The sequence below is a fragment of the Lutra lutra genome, chromosome 4 (assembly GCF_902655055.1).
Source record: "Lutra lutra chromosome 4, mLutLut1.2, whole genome shotgun sequence".
NCBI lineage: Eukaryota > Metazoa > Chordata > Mammalia > Carnivora > Mustelidae > Lutra > Lutra lutra.
The window spans coordinates 166,576,457-166,600,402 of NC_062281.1; the positions used below are offsets into that span (position 1 = coordinate 166,576,457).

A 23,946-nucleotide genomic window follows, 5' to 3' on the forward strand; every position below is an offset into this window, starting at 1 on the left:
TGTGGGTATATAACTTCCCATTTATTCAGGTTCTCCCTGCCCCTTAAGAGCTATATATGACTGGCCCAACCTCTAGTCCATGATTTGTGGGTCCAAAGCCCTCCCTACAATTTCTCTTGATCAGCCCCTGCTTTGAGTTTCACTTTCCACTGAAATGGTTCAGGTTCTAAGCCCAAGTGTGATAGGTTACATTATCCAATGGTGGCTGCACTGGTATATGTTCTATCCCACTCCCCCACACACATATACTCTACGCTCCTCTTCAAATGTTTTTACATTTTTAAAAAAATATTTTATTTGATAGAGAGAGTGCGCGTGTATGCAGGAGACCCAGGGAGAGAGAGAGAGAGAGCTCGAGCGCACAAGCAGGGGGAGTGGCAGGCAGAGAGAGAAGGAGAAGCAGCCACCCCACTGAGCAGGGAGCTGGATGTGATGTGGGACTCCATCCCAGGACCCTGGGATCATGACCTGAGTCGAAGGTAGATGCCTAGACACCTAACCAACTCAGCCACCCAGGTGCCCCAAAATGTTTTTATGTTGATACTGGTTCATCAGGAGGTAGAGTCTCTGTTGCCTCCCCTTGAAACTGGGCAACCCCTTGAAATGGCCTGGACCAAAAGAATGTGGTAACGTTGATGCTGTGTGACTCCAGTCCTCAGAGGCAATTCTGCTGCGGTCTGGTGTTTCCCTCTCTCTTTGAGCTGCTGTGTTGGAAGTTCGGCTACCTTGACGCTGCCATGCTGGAGAGACCCTATGGAAAGCCCACAAACAGATAAAGGAGAGAGCATCCCAAGAAATCCCAGCTGTTCCAGCTCCAGCTGTTGGAGGCTTCCTAGTCCAGACATCAGACACACGAGTGAAGAAGCCTTCTAGACGAGCCAAGCCCAGCCACCATCTGGCTGCAACCTCGTAACAGACCTTGATCAACAGAGACACTCCTGAATTCCTGCTCCAAGAAATTGCTGCTTTGAGCCACTATGCTTTTCAGAGTTCCTCCTATGCAGCAATAGACAACTAATACACTCATGTGTGCTATCCAGATGTAAGGAGCATCCCCTTTCCATAATTTACACACACACAGAAGAAAACCTACTCCCATGAGGCCTTCGTGTGTTTAGCCCACAAAGAGATGAAGAAATGAACAACATAAAAATCAACAACTTTGGCCACCCTATTTCAGAGAAGTTCCTTCCACCTGTTACCCTCCCACGTGGGGCAACACCCACCATCGCTCCCCACCTCCTCTCATCTTACTTCCTATAAACTCCAAATTCCTCCTTACTCTGTTAAGCACAGCAATCAAGTTCTCTCAAGCCCCCTTTTTCCCAGCTCAGCTCCAGGAACTCCTCTCAAAGCCCAGCGCCCTCTGTTCACGTGCTGCGTGGGACTGTACTTTGCTAGGTTCCTGAGGGTTTTCTCCTTGTCTATTTTGGCTGATCTTGTGGCTTTCTCCCCCACACTGGGTACAGGGCTGGTAAACACAGAGTCCTCCATAAATCATAATGAAAGTGGGGCGCCTGGGTGGCTCAGTCTGTTAAGCATCTGCCTTCAGCTCAGGTTGTGATCCCAGAGTCCTAGGATCGAGCCCCCCCCATCAGCTTCTTGCTCAGCGGGAAGCCTGGTTCTCCCTCTCCCACTTACCTTGCTTGTGTTCCCGCTCTCGCTGTGTGTCTCTCTCTGTCAAATAAATAAAATCTTTTAAAAAAATCATAAGGAAAGCTAAAATTTATGAAACACCTACTATGTGCTTCAGCAAAGCTAACTACTTCATAAGGCATGATCTCATCCAATCTTCACAAAAACCCTGTAAGGTGGGGACTATCATTATCCCCTTTTACAGAGGAGGAAACGGAGACACTATCCAGTTTTAGGTACCTGTGGTCTTAGTTACAGATTCCAAAGCACTTTACCAATATCGCTTAAGTGAATGAAAAGGAATCTAAGAGACTGGGAGAGAGGAGATGCTGGACAGGTGGGTTTTGGAAACTCTGAATAGGGGGATGGTGGTTTCATGAAGGTCACACACACACCCCAACCCCCACTAGAGAAAACCAGGCCCTAGAGACTCCCGGGCCTAAAGAAGCTGCAGTGAAGCAACAGGAGAAGGAGGAGGGCTGGACCGTGGGGCCTGGGCAGGGAAGGCTTCACGGAGAGAATGGCCAAGGGCAGTTCCAGGAGCAACGAAAACACAGTGCTTCAGGGGGCACTGAAGAGGGGCTGGGCCTCACCGGTGGCCTCCAAGAAGACTGATGTCCTAGCCTGGGGGAAGCAGGGAGGAGAGAGGGAGATGAGGGAGTTTGGAGGTAGGGCACAGACAACTCCACTACGGCGTTGGCGGTGAAGCAAGAAGGAAGAGGTGGACGGGGGTGTTCCCGGGATGGCTGATCCAGGAAGGGCTTGCGAGGGTTTTCACACGGAAGAGACATGATGGTCTGTGGAATTGGGCGAGGCGGGTGGAGGCCTCTGCTCCAAGGTCTGCAGGACCTAAGACTCGCTCTCGGCGGCCTGGGCCCTGGAGGAGAGAGGACGGACCCAGGCCGGGGCTCTCGGGCAGAAGTGGCTGAGGACGGCTCAAGCGATCGGGCGCGGGCTGCGGGTCAGGGGGAAGGTGCCGGGCCCTGGAGGTCAGGCTGGAGGAGGACGGCCCTGCGCCTCCTCCCAGAGAAACCGGACCACGGTCTCAGTCCTGCGCCCCGGCGGCTCCTCGGGCGGCAGAGGGTGGGCGCCCGCGGCGGGAGGGAGCGGGGCGGAGCTGGGCGCAGGGCGCCGGCCGCCCACCCCCGGCCCTCCTCCCCTGGCGCTCTCAGGTAACAGACCCCGCGGCCCCCGCCCCGCCCCGCCCCGCCCCGCCCCGCCGCTTATTCCGGCCGCCCCGCCTGCCCCGCCAGAAAGCAGCCAGCGCCGCCGCTCCCGGAGCCTCTGCGGGCGGGTAAGAGCGTGGACCTGGGCACCCGTCCTCCGCGACCCTGCTGCCCGCCATGGCCGCCGCGGCCGCCCCCCGCAGCCTCCTGCTGCTCCTCCAGGTGCTCGGGCTCGCCCTGGCGCAGATGGTAAGTCCCGCGGCCGTCCCTGCGCGGGTGCCGGGGTGCAGGGAGTGGGGTTTAGGGTGAGTGACCCAGGAAGGCTGGTGAAGGGCTCGGCTTGTCTCCCCGCTCGCCTGGCAGGCACCCCCCGACCCCGGCTGGGCGCAGCTCGGAGGCGCCCGTCCCCTCCCTGGGTGTGCATGCAGGGCGCGCCCTGGTGCCGCGAAAGGAGGCAGACGAGCCGGGGAGCCGGAGGGACCCTGTCCGCAGACGCTCGGCCCAGCCTGGGACACGCAGCGTGGCCAGGAGCTGGCGCCCGGTCCTGGCAGCCCCGAGAGCCCAGGTGGCGGGGGAGACAATGGTGCCCATTCACGGGGCTCCGGAGTCTCCGCCCCGCCTCCTCTCGGGGGGCGCCAGCTCCAGCCAGACGCCGCTTGGGCCCGGCTGCTGCCCCTCGGCCCCGCTGGGGCTCCTGCGCACCCGTCGCGCTGCCGAGGGTCGCCGGAGGATTGGGGGGGCCTAATGGGCCCGGGGCACCACGGGGCTGGGCGCGGGCTCCAGGCTGGCACTTCTCGCCCGGAAGGGCGAGGGCACCTGGCGGGCGCGGGCCCCCTGCCTGGGTCGGGCTGGCCCCCGTTTGAGGACAATCCAGGGGAGGACGGAGGAACGGTGCTGGGAGAGGGGTGCTCTGAGGGGAAGGGAAAACACACTTCCCTTCGCTACGTCCCCTCTCGCTGCGCCTCCCCCACTTTCCTTTCGGGTTTACCCGCACTGGGGGGTGGGGGGTTACCTGTTGTTCGCCTAAAAATAATAACACGAGCAACCGTTGATTGGAGCTAACCGTCTGCTGGGCACCGCCTCCCCTGCCAGCCGTGACTCCTTGCGCCATCAGCATCTCCATCTCTTCCCCACCGCGACGGCGCGAGGGCAGCCGTGGTCCCGTGGAAGAAGGCGGGCGGCCCTAAAAAGGAGTCCCGGCTCCACCGCTTACTCTCCGCGATCATTCCTAATCTTTCTGAGCCTGTGTCCTCAACTGCAAACTGGGGCTCGTCCTAGTATCCGCCCCCCCGGTTCTGAGCATTCCGTAAGATGAATATACCTCGGGGTGCACAGTGCGGGACACAGCAGGTTCTCAGTACAAAGAAGGACGCAGTTTTTTCCCGGGGAGGCTCACGGCTGGGACGCCCGGCTCCCTGCACAGTCTGAGGGCTGCACCCCTGTGTGTGTTTTCAGAGAGGTCCGCCCGGAGAACCGGGGCCCCCGGGCCCCCCAGGGCCGCCGGGAGTGCCTGGATCTGACGGCATCGACGTGAGTCTCTAACCTGGGACGGGAGGGGGAGGGAAGCTGCGGACAAAGGGGAACTTTGTGAGCCCCGGTGTGGGGGTGGGGGTGGGGGGCTGGAAGCCCCGGCGGTGGGGTCGGTGCCTGCAGATGCAGCGCCCCCTGTGGTGAGTAGGCGGCGCCGGCCTGCGCCACAAGGAGCCCGTTTGTTCTTGGAAAACCTCAAACCAGCCCTGAGATGGGGAGCCCAGAGCCCGTTATAGCCGCCCGCGGACAAGGAGCTGCTGTTACCGTATGCCCGCCGGAGCTCCCAGCGATCCCTTATCCCCCACCCCTACTGTCCCGTCTTTTTTGGGGTGGGAGACGCCTTAACATCTCGCTCTGCCCCCTGGCACATCCGGATGCTTCTTCAGGTTGGCTTGGAAGCCTTGGTCAGACCGCTGACCAGCCGAAGCTAGACTCCTGTCTCTCCCTTTGCATTTTTCTCCCCGATTTAGAACCAGCAGGCCTTGTTCCCTGCTCTCCCTAGCATGGGGAGGGTTAAATGCCTCATTCAGGAAGCTCCCCCAGGAGGCCAGCTCCATGTTTACCCGTCTGGACAGACTTCTATTTAACCTGGTGCCCCCCTCCCCCCCAAACACAGGGCGCTGGGTCCCCGCCAGGCTCTCTGGCCGTTGCAGGCCCTGGACGCCTAGAAGGCCTCTCTGCGGTGGACTGGGACTCCACAGGCCATGTCTATCTGCCACCATGAGTCCTTTGTCGCTGGGGGAGGACATCCTGCCTGCCTTGGGAACAGACTGAATCGGCCCCCTTCGCAGGCCCTCTGGGTCCTTGTCCTTTTCTTTTCCTGACCCCAATCCAAAAAAAAGAGGAGCTGCCCACCCAGCTCTCCTCCCCTTCATGTTTTTCTGAAAGTCCCAAATTTCTTCCACCCTCGCCCAAATCCAAGAGGCACCCACTCTCTGAGGTAACTTGGAGCCGGCAGCCCTCTCTGCAGGCCTGTCACTGGCACCTCAGCGACACCTGTGTGCCTGTAACCCGCAAGCCTGTGGACAACCTCCTCTCCCGCCTGGCTGCAGGTGGTCTCAATCCACCTAGGTTTGGGGGTTTTTTTAGTTTTGTTTGTTTTTTGTTTTTGTTTTGAGGGAAAGGAAGGTATTAAAAATTTTAAAAATTAAAAAAAAAAAAAAAAGCAAGGCTGAGGGGACCCGGGCAGAAGAAAAGAGGGTGAGGAGATCAGCATGTGGGATCAGCCAGGGCCTACATGTGACCATTTGCTCTAGCACGAGCCACAGGGGCCTGCCTGACCAACTTGTATCTTTCAGGGTGACAAGGGGCCCCCGGGGAAAGCTGGCCCTCCGGTGAGTGCTTTTTCACCTTTGACCTTTGACCCTTCCAGTTCTTGCCCTCCTCTGGCTAATATTTGGCCCACCTCTGTCTTTAAGGGACCTAAGGGAGAGCCTGGCAAAGCAGGGCCAGATGGGCCCGACGGGAAGCCTGGGATTGATGTGAGTAACTGAGTGTCAGCTAAAGTAGGTTTGGGGGGCGCCTGGGTGGCTCAGTGGGTTAAAGCCTCTGCCTTTGGCTCCGGGTCATGATCTCGTGCTCCTGGGATAGAGCCCCACATCAGGATCCCTGCTCAGTGGGGAGCCTGCTTCCCCCACCCCCTCTCTGCCTGCCTCTCTGCCTACTTGTGATCTCTATCAAATAAATAAATAAAACTTTTAATAACTAAATAAATAAATAAAGAAAGAAAGAAAGAAAGAAAGAAAGAAAGCAGGTTTGGGCTCCACTCACTGACTTCCAGAGCCCCATTCAGGCATCTTCCCTGTTCTTTTGTTCAGAGCAGGACAGCAGAGATTGTAGAGCTATGAGTTCCCTTCACCTTCATATGACCCATGACCTCATGGCTGCCCCAGAAGCATGAGTCATGGGCACATGGGGGCCCAAAGAGGGATTCTGTTCACCTCCAGCCGATTTAGTCTCACTTTTCTCACAATTTCTGGCCTCCAAGTATCAGATTGAATCCTATAGATGGAGCTGGCCTTTCTTTCCCCCATCCCTGCCTTACCCTGCCCCCTCGCAGCCCCAGGAGCAACTCAGGAAAGGAAGATTATCCGCTGATACCACAGAATTCCCAGGGGCTCCAAGGTCATGAGCTTCTGGACACAGCCAGGACTGTTGGGACAGTCATCTGATTGAGGAATACACTTGGGTCAATCACTAAAAGATCGGAGGGAAAAGAGATCCCATGAAGTGCCTTTGTCCTGCTGCCTCAAGAGGGGTCACAGGAGCTATGAGCAGCCCCACGGCCTCTCCAGATTTTCCCCACCCTGCAAAAATTAAAAAGTACATAGCCTTGGGCGTCTGGGTGGTTCAGTGGGTTAAGCCTCTGCCTTCGGCTCAGGTCATGATCTTGTGGTCCTGGGATCAAGCCCTGCGTCAGGCTCTCTGCTCAGCAGGGAGCCTGCTTCCCCCTCTCTCTGCCTGCCTCTGCCTACTTGTAATCTCTCTCTCTCTGTCAAATAAATAAATAAAATCTTAAAAAAAAAAAAACAAAACCATGGCCTTCCACTAGCACAATGGTTCTCACATGTATGCGGAGAGGTAAACATGATTAACCCATTCTGCAGATGTGAACAATAAGGTTCAGGAAATGTTGCCAAGGGCAGACGTCAAGAAATGGCCCATCCCGGGGCGCCTGGGTGGCTCAGTGGGTTAAGCTGCTGCCTTCGGCTCAGGTCATGATCTCAGGGTCCTGGAATCGAGTCCCGCATCGGGCTCTCTGCTCAGCGGGGAGCCTGCTTCCCTCTCTCTCTCTGCCTGCCTCTCTGTCTACTTGTGATCTCTCTCTGTCAAATAAATAAATAAAATCTTAAAAAGAAAAGAAAAGAAATGGCCCATCCAGACCTACATCTAGGTCTTCCAGGCTCCTAAACTGGGAGGTGTGAAGCCTATGCAGATAAATCTTTGGGCCTTGGTTTCTCATCTTTTGAAAGAGGGCAATCGTTCTGCCTGCTTGCCTCCAAGGGTTGCTGTGGGAACTGGGGGAAGAGAAAACAAGGTGTTGGGGCCCCTCATCCTTCATGGAGTGGGGTAAAAGGCAGCTTGGTCACACCCAGGAGTGACCTCAGGCCCTAGCTTGACCCATGTTTCAAGGGTCAGGTTTGCCCTTCACTGATCTACCTTCTTCTTCTTCCTCAGGGTCTAACTGGAGCCAAGGGGGAGCCTGGCCCCATGGGGATCCCTGGAGTCAAGGTTAGTGGCCCGCTGGGGGCTTGGCTTGGGCAGTCTTAGGGAGGGTCTATAGTAAGAGGAGTGGGGACACAAGAGACCCCAGCCTCTGAACCTCTCCCATTGCTCTTTCAGGGCCAGCCCGGTCTCCCAGGTCCACCTGGTCTGCCAGTGAGTGTAATCTGCAAGGGTTTCAAGGAACCCTTTGGGGGGCGGCGAGCAGGGGGACTTGCAAAAGGAGCCATGAACCCAATCTCCTTTCCTTCTGTTCCAGGGCCCTGGCTTTGCTGGACCTCCTGTAAGTCCTCTTGGATGGGGCAGGGCCCCTGGGACTCTTGGGGAAGGAAACAGAAGGGCTTTTGGGGGACTGGCCATCCAAGGGAGGGGCCAGCACACTGTGATGGTGTCAGGAATGCGCAGACGTGCCAGAGAACTCTGGGCCAGCCACACAGGGCCTGTCGGCAAGCCCTGGGATTCTCTGGGCTTGGTTGCAAAGTAAAAGTGGGGAAGGGGCTTATCTTTGTGTCAGGGTGGGCTAACCCTCTGAGGCCGCCTGGCCAGTGATGCCTCTGCTCTTAGGGGCCACCCGGACCTGTTGGCCTCCCAGGCGAGATTGGAGTCACAGGCCCCAAGGTGAGCCCCAGCCACCCCTCTGCTCACTCCACCTCCTGCCCTTTACCTCCAAGCTGGCAAGCTGGGGAGTCTTGCCAGTAGCTCCTGGGCCTCCTTCTGGGCAGCAGAGGGGTCTTCTAGGTTTGGGGCAGAACCCCCTCGTGCTGAGCCCATTCACCTCTAGGTCTTTCATGGAAACCAAGGGCTGGGGCCATCCCAGATCACAGAAAGTGACCTGGAGGACAGGGTCGGCTGGGCAGTAGCAGGGACCCGGGGGTGGGGGGTGGGGGGAAGATGGGGAAGGGAGAATGGGGGAATGGCAGAGCCGGGTGGGAATATGATTTGGCCCCTCTTGCTTCCAGGGGGATCCTGGACCAGAGGGGCCATCGGGGCCCCCGGGGCCACCCGGCAAACCGGTAAGTGTCCTCAAACTTCCCACGTGGGTAAGAACAAGGGTCTCTGGCACAAACCTGGGGTGGACAGTTTCGGGTCAGGCTCCATCTTCATACATCTCCTCTCAGGGCCGACCTGGAACCATCCAGGGCCTGGAAGGCAGCGCGGAATTCTTGGTGAGGAGGCCGTGGGGCGGGGCTGATGGGAGCAAGGGGTGGGTCCTCTTCCGAGGTAGAGTCAGGGCTCTGGGGAGGGGCTGTGGCACAGAGGTTCAACCAAGTGGGGTGAGAGGAGGATTTGGGAGTTGGCAAGCTGGGCAGCACTGCCCAGCTGACCTGAGCAGGCTGGTGAGCACAGAACCGGGATTTTCTTTCCAGTGTCCAACCAACTGTCCAGCGGGGGTGAAAGGCCCCCCAGGGCTGCAGGGAGTGAAGGTAAGCTACTGGCACAGTCTTTGTGGGGGGCAGAGCAGGTGTTTGGGAGGGGACCCCACATGGAGTTCCCTCCTTCCCTCCAGGGGCATCCTGGCAAACGTGGGGTTCTGGGAGATCCTGGCCGCCAGGGGAAGCCGGTGAGTGTGTAGGAAGAGGGCCTAACAAGAGCCTTCCCTTCTTCATCCCTTCTCCTTCCCCTGTGGGTCTCTGGGGACTGAGCTTTGAGCTGAGAGTCAGGAGGCCTATGTTCCAGGTCATTCTGCCCAGGCAAATGTCCCATCTGTCACAAAGGACTACATGGGTTCTAGGGTCCTTCCTGTCTGCTTTTTCTGGGAAGGGGACAGTATCTTTGGTTTTCTGTATGTTTGTCTCTCCATCTGCCTGCCTGTCTGATCACTCATTCCTGCCCCATAGGGTCCCAAAGGAGATGCAGGTGCCTCTGGAGAGCAAGGCATCCCTGGACCACCGGTAAGGAACACTTTCCCCCGGCCCTCCCCTCCCCATCCCAGGAGATCTTAGTGGAGCCATTCCCTGGGTTTGGCCTCCAACTTGTAGAAGAAACACCTGTGTCCAATTGGCATGTCTCTGGGTGGGGAGAGAGCAGCTGAGGCTGTCAGAAATTGGGGGACAGGGGGGCGCCTGGGTGGCTCAGTGGGTTAAGCCGCTGCCTTCGGCTCGGGTCATGATCTCAGAGTCCTGGGATCGAGCCCCGCATCGGGCTCTCTGCTCAGCGGGGAGCCTGCTTCCTCCTCTCTCTCTGCCTGCCTCTCTGCCTGCTTGTGATCTCTCTGTCAAATAAATAAATAAAATCTTAAAAAAAAAAAAAAAAGCACACTTTAAAAAAAAAAAAAAAAAGAAATTGGGGGACAGGAACTAAGGCTTTCAGCCAGAAGACCCAGCCAAGGCCCTAGCTTTACCACTGTCCCCTGAGTGACCCTGGTGAGCCCCTCCCCCATCACTGAGCCTCAGCGTCCTCTCTCTGAGATAAGGACTATGCTGCCTGCCTCCTAGGGGCATTGTGAAGATCAGGGGTGGGGATCAAAGAAGATATGATGAAGTGGGCCTTTAAATTGACATTGCTGTCATTCTTCTGTCTTGACAGGGTCCCCAGGGCATCAGGGGCTACCCGGGCATGGAGGGACCCAAAGGAGAGACGGTAAGTAAGTAGGGCGTGGAATGCAAGGGTTGTCACGACCAGCGCTCTGGCCTCTGGGGTCAAGCCTGGACTGACTGTAACTCTTTCCTCTCCCCAGGGTCCTCGTGGGTACAAAGGCATGGTGGGCTCCATTGGTGCCTCTGGGTCACCTGTAAGTATCCTCTTGCTCCTGTACACATACCTCCTCCTGCTGGAGCTCCTAGGGCTGCAAAGGGAATGTGGCTCCCCGGAGCCCATGTGATCTAAATTCGTTTGTCCTTCTTTCCAGGGTGAGGAAGGTCCACGGGGGCCACCAGGCCGAGCAGGGGAGAAGGGCGATGTGGTGAGTACTCAGCAACCCCTTGTCCAGTCAGGGGTCCTGGAGAGTACTGGGAGAGGCTCAGCTCCCCCCCAGGGCTCCTGTGTGAGTGGGTGCGTGCATTAGCCTGTGTGTCTTTGAGGCTGCATGTGTGCGAGTGTGTGCTACTCTGTGTCTGTGTGGCTGCATGAGTGTGTGTGCGAGCATTACTCTGTGGGTCTCTGCGGGTGAGTGACCAGTGTGGGGCAGGAGCCTCTGTGCTAGGGGCCCAGTCACCCCACCAGCCCTCACTCCTGTAAGCCCAGCCTGTGCTGATCAAATTCAATTTGGGAGAAGCCATGGGATCCAGTCCCAGGCTCGTTGCGACCAGACAATGAAATTCCAGCGAATCAGCCATGGGGCTAATGGGATTTGGTCCACATCCCAATTCTCTTAACTTTTTTTTTTAAATTAATATACTTCATTCCTGAGCAGTTTTGAGTTTATAGAAAAATTGAGCAGAAAGCAGCCTTTTTATTTATTATGGAACTTTTTAACATACATAAAGGTGGAGACTTATATAATGAACCTCCATATCCTTGTCTCCCCAAATTGACATTTTGCCACTGCTGTTGCTCATAAGCAAATCCCTTAATATCATGTCATTTATCCCTAAATACTTCTGTATGCCTCTCTTAAAAACAAGGACTTTTTTCTCCTATAATCCCAGTATCTTTATTATCATACCAACAACATTATCAATGATTCCTTAATATCAGCAAATAACCAGTCTGTGTCCCGTGTTTCCCAGGTACCTCAAAAATGTCTCCTCACGGTTCTTGTTCAAATCAAAACCCAAACAAAGTCCACACATTGTATTTAGTTGTTATGTTTCTTCAGTAAATGGTGCTCAGAGCGCAGGTGAGAGAGGTCTCAGTGAGCACTGGATCCTTCCCCTGCACTGCCCAGCCTGGCCCAGGCCCAGGCCCAGGCCCAGGCCCATCAGCTCAGCGCTGACCTTGACTCCCTCCCAGGCCTCTCTCCTCCAGCCCCTGCACAGTGTGGGCTATTCCAAGGGGGATCCTGGGACCTGGAGGTCACTCTTCTCAGCTGCTTCTCTCTCTGAACAGGCAGACGGGGGTTCAGCTTCCTGAAGGTGACCTCATTTCTATCTACTTTGCAGGGCAGCCAAGGTGTTCAAGGACCCCAGGGAATAACAGGCCCAAAGGGAGCAACCGTAAGTGGCCTGGGCCTACCCAGACAGAGAGCAGGGTCAGCTCTGTCCAAGCTCTTAGAGGATGAGGAGCCTGGGATTCTAGACTGAACTCTTTTGCAGGCGGGCTGCTCTATGACCTTGGCAAATGTTCTCTTGCTGTGCCTTAGTTCTTTCACCTGTAAATAGGGCATGTGGTGATGTAGTAGAGGTTTGGGGAAGCTTGTGGCCATCTGGAACACCTATCGCCCACACAGAGGAAGGACTGTGGTCCATTCCCCAAAAATCCTCTTCCCATTTCTGCTCCCTTCTCCCAGTTGGCTGGTGGGGGTTCTCGAGATAACCAGACCCACTTCTGACCTGCACACGGCAGCTGTCACAGAGGGATATGGCTGGGCAGCCTGACCCCAGGCATCTCCTCACTGTGAGTCTCCCTCCAACTTTTCTTCTGAGCAGGGCCCTCCAGGCATCGACGGCAAGGACGGGACCCTAGGCACACCTGGCATGAAGGTAGGTGCGGAGACTGCTGGTTGGTTGCGGAGGGTCAGGGCCCCTCCCAGCTCAGGCCCTGAGTCTCATCACACTGATCCCAGAGGCCTAGGAGACTGAAATCCTCAAGTGTGTCACTGACACATCCCTCCTCACCTTTGGGCCTCAGTTTCCCTACTTGCACTTGGGTTGAAGCCATGGACTCTCTAGCTGGAGCTTTCACTTGTGCCTCTGGTTCTCTGTCTCTCCCAGGGCAGTGCAGGACAGGCGGGGCGGCCAGGAAACCAAGGCCACCAGGGCCTAGCGGTGAGTGTGGGGTGGAGCACGGGGGGCTGCCCCATGGGCAACTTGCTTCTCCTCCTCCATGTTGCCCACTTCCCCATGGTGGGGTGAGTGGCTGATGAGGCGGAAATCCACAAACCCAGGGTCCTCGCTATAGTCCCTTGTCCCTACCCAGCCCAGGCCTCATCACCACCTCTGTGGCCTCTGGCCTCGCTTAGGCCTCTTCATTTGGACAGTTGCTCCAGCCTTCTCCTGGACCCTTCTAGTTCTCCATGTTGGCTGCTTCCTGCTTCAACACCTTCCATGGCCGTCTTTGCCTCCAGGAGAGTCATTCCATCCAGTCATCCAAGAAGTAGTTATTGAGTCCCCAAACCACAGTGCTTGTCCTCACAGCTCATCTTCACATTCAAGGACCACCACAATCTGACCCCACCCTATCCTTCCATCCTCATCAGCCACTGTGCCTCTGTGTCCTCTCCTTTCTCCACACGGCCTTGCCTTTTCTACACCTTCAGGCCTTTGCAGGTGCCTCTGCCTGGAATGCCCTTCCCCATCTCTCTCGGCCTTCCACCTCCATTGCACACCTTCTGGGAGCCCAGTCCATGGGAGCCCCCCTCCCTCCCTGCTGGGGGTACTGAGGCCAAAGCCAGATATCACGCCCAGGTGCAGACCATGTTCCCATATTGCATGTGCCTATGAGCGCGGGGTGTTCCTCTTCTCCCCATAGACTATAGGCTCCTGTGTACACAGGGCTCAGGGCACGGTCAAGTTTGTGATGCCATGGCTGGGCCTTCTGCTGTTTGGCTCCAACAGGCCAGGGCTGAAGAAGGGAGGGAATCTGGATTGGGTGGGGGGGAGGTAAAGCAGCAGGTGCCTGGGGCTCCCCAATGCCAGGGGAGAAACTGATATCAATTTCTTTCTCCAGGGTGTGCCAGGCCAGCCCGGGACAAAAGGAGGTCCAGGAGACAAGGTAAGGTGACTCCAAGCTGGGGATGGATTTGGCTTGATATCAGCAAGGGAGCCTGCAGGCAGGGTCCAGGGGTAATGGCTAAAAGACTACAAGACCCAGGCCTCACCCCAGGTTCAAAGACATGGCCTGGACACAAATCCCTCGGGCCTAACCACCTTCCTCTTGCTGCTTCCCCGCAACCCCTGTGGAGACAAGATGGCATGGACCTGACCAAGAACACTTTCTACCCAAGTCATGTGGTTCTAGATTCTGTTTAGTGTTCACCAGGCTTCTCCAAGGTCAAGGGCTTGACTGTCCCTGCTCCCTCCCCCAGACTCACCTTAAACCTGTGTTTTCCTGCAGGGTGAACCAGGCCAGCAGGGCCTCCCTGGATTCTCTGGTCCTCCTGGGAAGGAGGTAAGTGCCTTCCCCTGACACAGGGCTCTTGCTTTGATCCCCCTCCCAGGCCTGAAGACCCTGCACTCAGTATGGGGGCCTGGGTGAGAGTGTGGGGTGAAGCCCTAGTTTTGGGGGTGATCAGGAAGCTAGTCTGGGTTGTGCCACTGACCCACTGGCCCAGGGACACTCCCTTTCCCTCTCCGGGTCTTTGTTTCTCTATGCACAATGCAGTGATGGTGGGGATTGCTTCTGTCCCATATGGGCATGATCTGTTCAGACAGCCAAGCTGACTGTCTGTTCAGACAGCCAAGCTGACTGGGGTGAAGAATCCAGCAGAGTCATTCATTCACTCATTCATTCATTCATTCCATAAATATTCACCAAATCCCTGCAACATGTTAGATGCTGAGATAGTCTCCTACTCAGACAGAGCTTTCAGTTTGGTGAAAAAGATCTTAAATATGTGATCACATGATGACTGACTACAACTGTGTGGGGTCCTACTGAAGGAAAGGTACGGGGACCCTAAGAACAGGGGATAAGGGAGGGCTTCCTTGAGGAAGTGAGTTAGCTGAGACCCAGGTTGGATACGGGGTTAGCCTGCCGTGGAACCCAGCAGGTTCCACGTGGTGGGGAGGGAGCCCACCAGGCCTATTGCTCACTCCCAATTTCTGTCCCCCAGGGAGAGCCAGGACCTCAAGGAGAAATTGGACCCCGAGGCGTCATAGGGCAGAAGGTAACAGTGGTTCCCCCTCCCCCAGGGGCCTTTGCAGCAGTTAGCACTACTGGACCCAGGATCTGGGTCCCATCAATGGCTCCAGCACCTGCCTAGTCCTGCCAGCCTATGTGAGGCCTTCCCACAAGGGCCCCAGTCTGCTGGTCTGTGAAGTGGAGCAAGGGACCTCCATGCTGGGAGGACGGGAATGGAGGGCATCCTGGCCAGCAGGGGCTGGGGGCTGGAGAGGGGGCTGAGGAGGGGGATGCCCCTGCTGAAAGTCCTCGGGTCATCCTTTTCTTTCTGTTTCAGGGTGACGAGGGTGAGAGAGGGCCTGTGGGGCAGCCAGGCCCTCAAGGACGGCAGGTTAGTGGAGGCCAGCTGTGAGGGGCAGTGGGGAGCAGGTCTGGGCACCTCATTTGATTTCCTGCTCTGGATTCTTTTCTCCTCAGGGACCCAAAGGGGAGCAAGGCCCCCCCGGAATTCCAGGGCCCCAAGGCTTGCCAGGCATCAAGGGAGACAAGGTACCAAATGGGGTTGGAAAATACCTGAAAAGAGGCCCCAAGTCCTGCGAGCGGGGCTGGGGGGTGGGGGAGGGAGGGCATGGGGCTGGTAGGTACTTCCTGAGCCTTCCAGGGCTAGGGCGGGTCCCGCGCAGCCCTGCGGGGGCGACGCGGAGCTGCAGAGGGGTGTGGCCAGGACCGGGGTTCGCGGGAACGCGAGTGGACAGCGGTCCGGGGGGAGGGGAACTCAGCAAGTCCGTGACTCCCCGCTTGCTCAGGGCTCCCCAGGGAAGACCGGCCCCCGCGGCAGCGTGGTGAGTACCAGCGCCTCCCTTACCCACGTCCCGGGAGGAGTGCGGGGCGGCGGCGGCGGGCAGGGGTCCCCGGTACCCTGACTCGCTGTGCTTCCTTTGCAGGGCGACCCGGGGGTGGCCGGCCTCCGGGGAGAGAAAGGCGAGAAGGTGAGCGGGCTGCGCCGGGGCGGGCGGCGGGACGGGGGCAGGGGGCGGGCCCCAGGGCTTCCGCGAGTCGTGACCGAGCTGCCTTGTACCTGCAGGGCGAGTCTGGCGAGCCGGGGCCCAAGGGACAGGTGAGTCCAGCCCCTGTCCCGCCTCCTCTCCTTACCCCCGCCGCCGCCGTCCCCCACCAGCTCCCCTCCCCGCCACCCCCCACTCCCCCGCACCGGCGAAGTCTCATCCGCTCTCTGCACCCCCGCCCCCCGCTTCCGCAGCAAGGAGTCCGCGGAGAACCCGGCTACCCGGGCCCCAGCGGGGATGCGGGCGCCCCGGGGGTGCAGGGCTACCCCGGGCCCCCCGGCCCTCGAGGACTGGTTGGAGACCGAGGCCTGCCCGGACTGCCCGGGAGACAGGGAGTGGCGGTGAGTGGGCCCGGCGGAGCGGGGAGCCCGTGGGGAAATCCCTTTGCGGGTCCTGCTGATCCCCCAAAGGACGGGAGTTCCTTGAGCCAGCTGGCTTCCCCGAGGCCGGTTCCAGGCCGCACAAGGGGCAGGCAGCGGGTGGGTGCGGCAGGAGGGATTTCAGTCCGATGCTGCATGGACTTCCGGTGGGAGCATGGCGGGCCAGCCAGAGGCTTCTTCCTGGAAGGCCTTGTCCGCCTGCAGGGTCGAGATGCCAGCGACCAGCACATAGTGACCGTGATGATGAAGATGATGCAAGGTGAGGGTGGCGCGGCAACCCTTCCTCTTCCCAGTCCAAGTCTGGGCGGTGCCACCCTTCAGCAGCTTCTCTGAGTGGCCTTGCCCAAGGGGCTGCAGGCCCGGGTACTCATTCTAGCTCTGCTTTGGAGAGGCCTGGAACCTCTGTAATCTCTGGCCTCCCTGGATCTTTCCGCAGACCGCGGGGGAAGGGGAGATGAAACACACAGCTTTTGCCTCTGCACATCCAGGGGCCGGGCCTAGGGACGCTCTGTTTCACTGAGCTGACCCCATGCCACAGACCTCTCATCTCCCTCCCCTCCTCCAGAGCAACTGGCAGAGGTCGCTGTGAGTGCCAGGCGGGAGGCCCTGGGTGCAGTCGGGATGGTGGGTCCTCCAGGACCCCCTGGGCCTCCTGGGTATCCAGGCAAGCAGGGACCCCATGGGCACCCTGGCCCTCGGGGTGTCCCTGGCATCGTGGGAGCTGTGGGTCAGATTGGCAACACAGGGCCCAAGGGTGAGTGCTGTTCTGTGGTGGGAATGGGGGCTGGGCGGTGTGGACTTGGCCAAGGCCGGGAGGGTTGGGTTATGGGTTATGTGGACTGATGGCTCAGCCTCTTGTTTTCTCTTTCATCATCTCCCTCTCAGGATGAGGTACACTTTCCCCCATTCCCACAGCAAAGTTTTCCAGAAGTCCTTATGTGACTCCTGGGCTTGCTTTCTCAGTAGCAAATTGATGGAAATGAATGTATTGTTTTATAACCTGGGTTTTTTTGGGGGGGGGGTTGTTTTGTTATACATCTGCTTAGTGGTGCCCCATAAACATCTTTTGTGCCTCTGGAAGCCCAGAGGCAGGTCAGCAATGTAGTAAAGCAAGTAAACTCGAGTCACAAGACAGCTGTCTGTCTAGACTCTACTACTTTGTCCTTGTAGACTTGGACAACTTACCTGATAATCTCCCTGGACCTTAGATTTATCATCTGTAAAATGGGGGATTTAATAACAACCACCTCATAGCATTGTCCTGAGGATTACATGTGGGGGTAATTTATGTATGTAGAGTTGGCACATAGTAAATGCTATGGTTATTATTAGTTGCTTTCCTGTAATGAACTTGATTGGCTGTCGCCTTCCATCCTGCCTGGACCTTCCTTTATTTAACCAGTTCTGCAGGCATTTCCAACTTTCCCCTAGTATAAACTAGCACAAACCAGGAATAATTGCTATATGAAATAGAAATGAAATAGCAACCAAAGTAGAAAAAAAAACATTCTCCAGTTCTGAAAAATGACCACTTCTTTCTTTACAGGAAAACGCGGAGAGAAGGGTGACCAGGGAGAGATGGGACGTGGGCACCCTGGGATGCCAGGGCCCCCGGGGATTCCAGGTAAGACCTTGACCCTGCCTAGCAGCCCTGGCCCTCAGCTCTGGGATTCCTGACCCGCAGACACCTGGGTTTCTGCCATGGAGGCCTCCTGCTTGGCCATCTCAGTCCCATGCCTCCAGCTTTGGCATTGCTTTGAGGTACCCAGGAGCACTGGGTGGGGTCTGGCTGGGAACTGGACCACTGAGATGCTGAGGAATTCCTGGCTTGCACCAAATTCTGCTTCATGGAGGAAAATGAGGAGGCATTTGCTCCCCAAACTCACTGAATGGGAGTTGGGAGTGATGGACAATGTCATGCGACTCTCAGACCCTGTGTCTAGGCCTCAATCTCGATCTCATCCAGTCCCCACCTCCCTGAAAAACGGGACTTGAAATCCTATGGCTGAGACAGGAGAAGGCCTTGATGTCTTGGTCTTCTCCCTTTCACAGGACTCCCTGGCCGGCCCGGCCAGGCAATCAACGGCAAGGATGGAGCTCGAGGGTCCCCAGGGGCCACAGGAGAAGCAGGCCGGCCAGGCCTGCCAGGCCCCGTGGGGCTGCCAGGCTTCTGTGAGCCTGCAGCCTGCCTTGGAGCCTCAGCCTATGCCTCTGCACGCCTCACGGAGCCTGGATCCATCAAAGGGCCATGAGCTCGAGGCCAGGATAGAGCCTGGTGGGCATCCTGGGGGGAAAGGTCTGGGTTTCCTCTGGGTGGACATGCATCCCAGCCCTCAGACCAGGAAGCCACCTCCCCAGGACCTTCCATCTTGGACCCTGGAGTTCTGAGAAAAAGGAAATTCTAAAATATGGGGGAAGGAGAGGGCGGGCATTGGAATGAGAAGGTGAGGCCAACAGACAGGGCAAGTGTCACTGGAGAGTCCCAGCTCCAAAGAGATGGGTGGCTTTCCTTCCCAGAGCCCAACTCAGAAGTTACCAAAACAAATGTCTCCTTAATCTTGCCATCCTCCAGTGGCCATCCTCTTTGGGGTGGGTATACTGAGGTCTCTGATGGTCCCTGATCCCACCTCCTTCCCCTGGACTTGCTGGGTGACTGCTGGTGGGTGACTACCCTGAGGTTGCTGTCCTGAAGCCAGCCCCACTACTTCCTCCCTGCCTCCCTCCCATCTGAGTATTTAAACACCCATCCCCCTTCTCTTTCTGGCATGACCCCCTCCCACCCACCCACCCTGAGATCCATGCCGGCCTTTCTGTAAATAAAAGCCCCTGACTTGGGTACAAACTAGGATGGGAGTTGCTGGGCTTCAATCCTGGTGGACCCAGGGTGTTGGGCTGTCACTGGGCCACCACTGTCTGGGCGGGATGGTCAGGGGCTCCTCAAGGGGAGGCATGCACCTTCCTCTGGGCACACCCTGAATTGTGAGGGTAAGGACAGCATGCTGCCTTTGAGGAAGGTCTGTGGGAAGGACCTGGGCTGGAGTCAGGATGTGACCCTGCTCTGTAACTTTGGGCAGATCCCTTCACAGCCTTGGTATGGCTACCGCAGGGACTCAGCTGTGTCCCAGTAGGACACACCCGGGGTCTTGCCAGGGCCCAGCACACAGAAGGTCCTCCTGAGACCCAGCATGCACCATATGCTGGCCCTGGGGAGGAGCTGGTCATGCAAGACTGAAAGACTTGGTTTTTGCCTTCAGGGGTTCCCAGGTCTGTGGGACCTGGATGATAGCAGAAGTGATATGCATTCACGCCACTCTCACTCGGGACGTCTAGGGGAGACTGGCTTAGATCTGATGGGTACCCCTGCACGCACTCCCAGCCTCATAGCTTTGTAGGCCAGCAAAGCTGCTTGGAGCAGCAGGAGGGGCAGGTAAGGGCACGACGGGCACCTCAGACTCGTGCAAGGATGGGAACTTTTCATATTCAGGGAGTAACCAACCTTCATGCTCCTATTACTGATTTGGGCATTTGTTCCCAAAGAAAGCATTCTGCAGGCCTCAGCCGCTCCTGAAGGCATAGGACTCCAGTCTAAGATCCAAACATTTGATGGAGTCCGGGCTCCTACACCTCACCTTAAACTTGGCACTAGGTCCCCATGCAAGCTGGGACACCCTTCTCTGAACAGCAGGGCAAAAAACTCCTCTCACTAACCCACCCCCAGTTTTCCCTCCCCTGCCCCCCACACCCACACAAACACATGTGACGTCTCAGTCCCCTTATCCCAACTGAGGGACAAACAGGAAAGATAAGCTAAGGCAGCCCTGCGGGACAGAGGTGGCCTCAGCCTCAATGCTTGGAGAAATCCTATATTACAGCATCCCAGCCTGCCCTCCACGTCCCCCAGGAGGCCCCACTTTCACCATGGCTACTGGAGCAGGCTCAGGGGAGGAAGGGAGGAGGGTGGGAGCAGCAGGGAGGCGATTTGTACCTGGTGGGGAGGAGGGACCCCCTTCCTAGGTGGAGTCACGCCGCTGCGGGAAGCCTTGGGCTTAGCCTTGAGGTGTCCTCAAGTGCTGGCCCTGGGCTTTCCGTGGGTTTCTCTGCAACTTTCCAGAAATCAGGTCCACTGGAGGATTTCAGTTACCACTGGAGGATTTGATTTTGAATCTTAGGCAGAGTTACACCTCATTCCTACGACTCGGGCATCTAAAAGGGCTGAAAGAGGGCTGATGATTCCTCGGCACCAGTGCCTGATAGCCTTTCTAAGACTTCCTGGAGGCTGAATTTCACCAAGGAAAATCCCATGTCCTTAGTCTGATGCACAAGACTCTCCTAAGCCTCTCTGACCTCATGTCTACACTGCACTCCAGCCATGCCAGCGCCCGGGCGGCTCCCCACACAGGTCGCGCCCCTGCTGGGATTGCTTTTCCCCACAATCCCATCCCTGCCAGTGTCCTCACTGCAGGTCTTTACTCTGGAGTGACCTTCTCATCCCCACCCTGATATCCCAGATTCCCTTCCCGGGCTTTATTCTCTCCCCTTTGTACTTGTCACTATTCAACAACATCATGTAAGCTCCATAGGGCAGCAACTTTGGTCCCTCGTTTGCTGCTCCATTCCCCAGCACCTAAAACAGTGCCTGGTGTGAGGAGCTAATCCCATGGGGACTACAGCAGGGAACCATGTATGGTATAATTGAAACTTGCCAAGAACTTAAGGGTACACACACACACACACACACTGAAAAAGCACCTGAAAAGAAAAAAAGTTTCAAAACAAACCAAAACCAGGGGCGCCTGGGTGGCTCAGTGGGTTAAGCCGCTGCCTTCGGCTCAGGTCATGATCTCAGGGTCCTGGGATCGAGCCCCGCATCGGGCTCTCTGCTCAGCAGGGAGCCTGCTTCCTCCTCTCTCTCTGCCTGCCTCTCTGCCTACTTGTGATCTCTGTCTGTCAAATAAATAAATAAAATCTTTAAAAAAAAAAAAAAAACCCAAAACCAAACAAAAATATGCCTGGCACATAGCAAGCATTCAATACATAGGAAGGAAGACCCCACCCATCATTACACCAGGAAGGGACTTGGTCTCAGCTTGTGTGGGGCTGAGGCATGTTCCAAGATGGAACTTCTTTCGCTATCAAGAAGGAATCTCCCCAACTGAACCAAGAGACAAAGTCTAGTGTAACAAAAATGAAGTAGGAACTCAACTCCCCTGTTTGCAATTAGGAAAAGGGGGATTTGGGACGCCTAACAGAGCATTGCATCAAGTCAGCCCAGTTCCCTTCAAAGGTTCAGCGGCTTCTCCTCCATCATGTAGCCTGTGAGGACTCAAGGTCCCAAACTTGCCCCTGGCAGAGCTCCAGGAGCCTGGAAGTTGGGATTTTGTTTCAAGTAACTTAGTAAATCACTAATCTTCCAACCCGACTGGCCAGCATCCAACCCACGCTGCTAAAATCAACAGTGACCAGGGCTTTCAGCCAGAGCTCTGGTGTTTTACGGACACACAGGGTCTCGAGGTGGCTGCTGGGTATTTTGGCACTTTCTGAAGTGGGCATCGATCTGGTGGATCCCGGTGGGCTCAGAAGCAGACGAGGTCCTCTGCCAGGTAAAGCACTGCATAAGAACAGCAGAGCAGCAGAGAGGCTGTGCTTAACCAGAGGTTATGCTTAAGTGTCTGGAGAAGGGCAGAGATACTCCCAGGATAAATGGTGACCTTGTTTCTCATCCAGAGGACAAGGACCCACACAGCCAGTTGCTTTGGTTTCTGGGCCTGTCATGTCGCCCATGAGGTCACAAAGTCTAGTGGGTCTAGCTCTAGGTGGATGAGGAGAAATCTGTCCTATGTCCCTTTGCCTACCCTATCTGATAAAGACCTCATACACAACCTGTCCCAAACCGAAGACTTTCCCCTGCCACCAAACCGCTTCACCGTACCTTATCTCAGTAACTAGTTCTACCATCTACCAGATGCCCAGACCTGAAACCTGGGTCATCTTTAATTCCTTTGGCTTTCACCCCATCACTAATTCATCGCCAACCAGGTCGATTTCTCCTTTTCACTCATTTGTTCAGCAAATATCCCTTCATTCCACAAATACTGCTGTCTCCCCAGCTTGAAGGTAAGCTCTATGAAGACAGGGTGTTCTTGTCTGTTTTGCTCACTGCTGGATTGCTGGATCCTCTGGGCCTTCAACAATATACAGTATTTAGCAGGAACTTAATACCTATTAAATGAGTATTATTCAGGAAAATATCTGCTTTATTATGGCACACACACCCCTCGGGCCTGGCCCATCTTCCTCTGCAGGCTCATTTCGCCTGACTTCTTACAATTCCTAAAATGCCCCACGTTCTGATGTTTTTACAACTGCTGTTCCCTGGAATACCACTTCCGCCCTTCTTTAGTGGATTCCTACTCCTCTTTCAAAACTTGGATCATGTCCTTTGGTGATCCTCTCCTCCTTCCCAACTGCCAGCTTGGATAGGCACTTTTTTGTTACTTGTGATTATTTGCATCATAGCAATTACGGTAAATTATTAACAGTAACTATTCCTATTAACCACTTAGCTTTTATGATCAGATATCGTGCTCAGCACCCTGCCAACGTGATCTCATTCTGCCTCACAGCAACCCTGTGACACAGGGGTTATCCCCACCCATCATGTTAAAAAACACAGTAACTCTCTTGACCCCACTTCCACCTACTGCTATCATCCCATAGTTTTGCTCTCTTTTATGGGAACAGAGTGTTGTCTGATTTGGCTACTAGCTTTCCACACTGTCCTTCTCAGACTGCTTTGCTGACTTCTCATCTTCCCTGTACACGAAGGTCAGAAGGCTACATGGCTTGTCCTTGGACTCTTGTTCTCTCACTCCTCTTGTGATCTCCTTCAGTTTCATGGCTTTAAATTCCATCCCTACGTCCCTGACCTAGACTTCACCTCTTAAATCAATCCATTTCTCCAAGTGCCTCCTCAACATCTCCCCTGAGAAGTCTGGTAGGCAAATCAAACTTAAGCAGTGTGCAGTGTGTGTCCCCACCTGCCCCTCCAGAATGCCCATCTCCTTCCTCCTTCCCCATCTGTAACTGGCAATTCTGTGCTTTCAGTTACTGAGGCTAAGTACACTGGAATCATCCTCTATTTTTTTTTTTTTTCTCACGCCCCATATCTGCTCCATCAGCAAATCCTGTTGGCTCAGCCTTGAAGATACAACCAGAATCCAACCACTTCTCACCACCTCCCTGACTACCACCCAGGCACCATTTTTAGTGCTTGCCAGAAGTACTGCTGAGAGCCTCTTAAGTAGTCCTCTGGTGGCACCCTTGTTCCTCAACAGACCAAGTGTAGTGATCCTGTTAAAACAGAGATTAGAGGGGCGCCTGGGTGGCTCAGTGGGTTAAAGCCTCTGCTTTCGGCTCAGGTCATGATCCCAGGGTCCTGGGATCGAGCCCCGCATCGGGCTCTCTGCTCGGCAGGGAGCCTGCTTCCTCCTCTCTCTCTGCCTGTCTCTCTGCCTACTTGTGATCTCTCTCTGTCAAATAAATAAATAAAATCTTAAAAAAAAAAACAAAAAACAGAGATTAGATCATATCACTTCTTGGCCCCAAACCCTCTGATGCCTTCCTCTGCACTCTAAGAAAAGCCGGAGTTCTTACAATGGCCTACAAGACCTTGTAAAATTTGCCTTATCCCTACCTCTGATTGTATCTCCCACTATTTCTGTCTAGTACATTCCATCCCAGCTGCTCTGGCCTTCTGGGGTTTCTCAAACACACCAGACTCACTCTCACATCAACCCTTTATACTTGCTATTCCCTCTTCCTGGAATGTTCTTTCCTAAAACACCTGCTTCCTGCAAATCACCTACTCACTTCCATCAGGTCTTCTTTGTTTGGACATTATCTCTGGCAACATCTTATGAGCACTGTATTTTATTTTATTTTTTTTTAAAGATTTTATTTATTTATTTGACAGAGAGATCACAAGCAGGCAGAGAGGCAGGCAGAGAGAGGAGGAAGCAGGCTCCCTGCTGAGCAGAGAGCCCAATGCGGGGCTCGATCCCAGGACCCGGA

The 23,946-nt window shown here is 55.7% G+C and overlaps 1 protein-coding gene across 3 annotated transcripts; it reads left to right on the forward strand.

Annotated features, from left to right (window-relative positions):
- Window positions 1-2,875: 2,875 nt before the first annotated feature.
- COL9A2 (collagen type IX alpha 2 chain) lies at window positions 2,876-18,711 on the forward strand. 3 transcript variants are annotated; one of them, XM_047728544.1, is made up of 32 exons: window positions 2,876-3,050; window positions 4,257-4,331; window positions 5,630-5,665; window positions 5,750-5,812; window positions 7,509-7,562; window positions 7,674-7,709; window positions 7,813-7,836; window positions 8,118-8,171; window positions 8,513-8,566; window positions 8,672-8,719; window positions 8,921-8,977; window positions 9,061-9,114; window positions 9,392-9,445; window positions 10,080-10,133; window positions 10,231-10,284; window positions 10,402-10,455; window positions 11,594-11,647; window positions 12,080-12,133; window positions 12,365-12,418; window positions 13,320-13,364; window positions 13,707-13,760; window positions 14,425-14,478; window positions 14,770-14,823; window positions 14,910-14,981; window positions 15,239-15,274; window positions 15,377-15,421; window positions 15,517-15,549; window positions 15,691-15,837; window positions 16,081-16,135; window positions 16,415-16,630; window positions 17,423-17,500; window positions 17,929-18,260. In XM_047728544.1, the coding sequence occupies exons 1-32, from the start codon at window positions 2,979-2,981 to the stop codon at window positions 18,126-18,128; spliced, it is 2,094 nt and encodes a 697-aa protein (XP_047584500.1). In that variant the 5' UTR covers window positions 2,876-2,978; the 3' UTR covers window positions 18,129-18,260. The 3 variants fall into 3 exon arrangements, with proteins under 3 accessions (XP_047584500.1, XP_047584501.1, XP_047584502.1); XM_047728545.1 differs by having other exon boundaries at window positions 16,442-16,630; XM_047728546.1 differs by lacking the exons at window positions 16,081-16,135; window positions 16,415-16,630 and having other exon boundaries at window positions 17,929-18,711.
- The last annotated feature ends 5,235 nt before the right edge of the window (window positions 18,712-23,946 follow it).

What these genes read in the sequence shown, in the direction of transcription:
- COL9A2 (XM_047728544.1), top strand. Translation starts at nt 2,979, where the DNA reads ATGGCCGCCGCGGCCGCCCCCCGCAGCCTCCTGCTGCTCCTCCAGGTG. An exon ending in CTGGCTTTGCTGGACCTCCT is followed by an intron (nt 7,837 to 8,117) that starts GTAAGTCCTCTT and finishes CTCTGCTCTTAG; the next exon opens with GGGCCACCCGGACCTGTTGG. An exon ending in CTGGCCGCCAGGGGAAGCCG is followed by an intron (nt 9,115 to 9,391) that starts GTGAGTGTGTAG and finishes CCTGCCCCATAG; the next exon opens with GGTCCCAAAGGAGATGCAGG.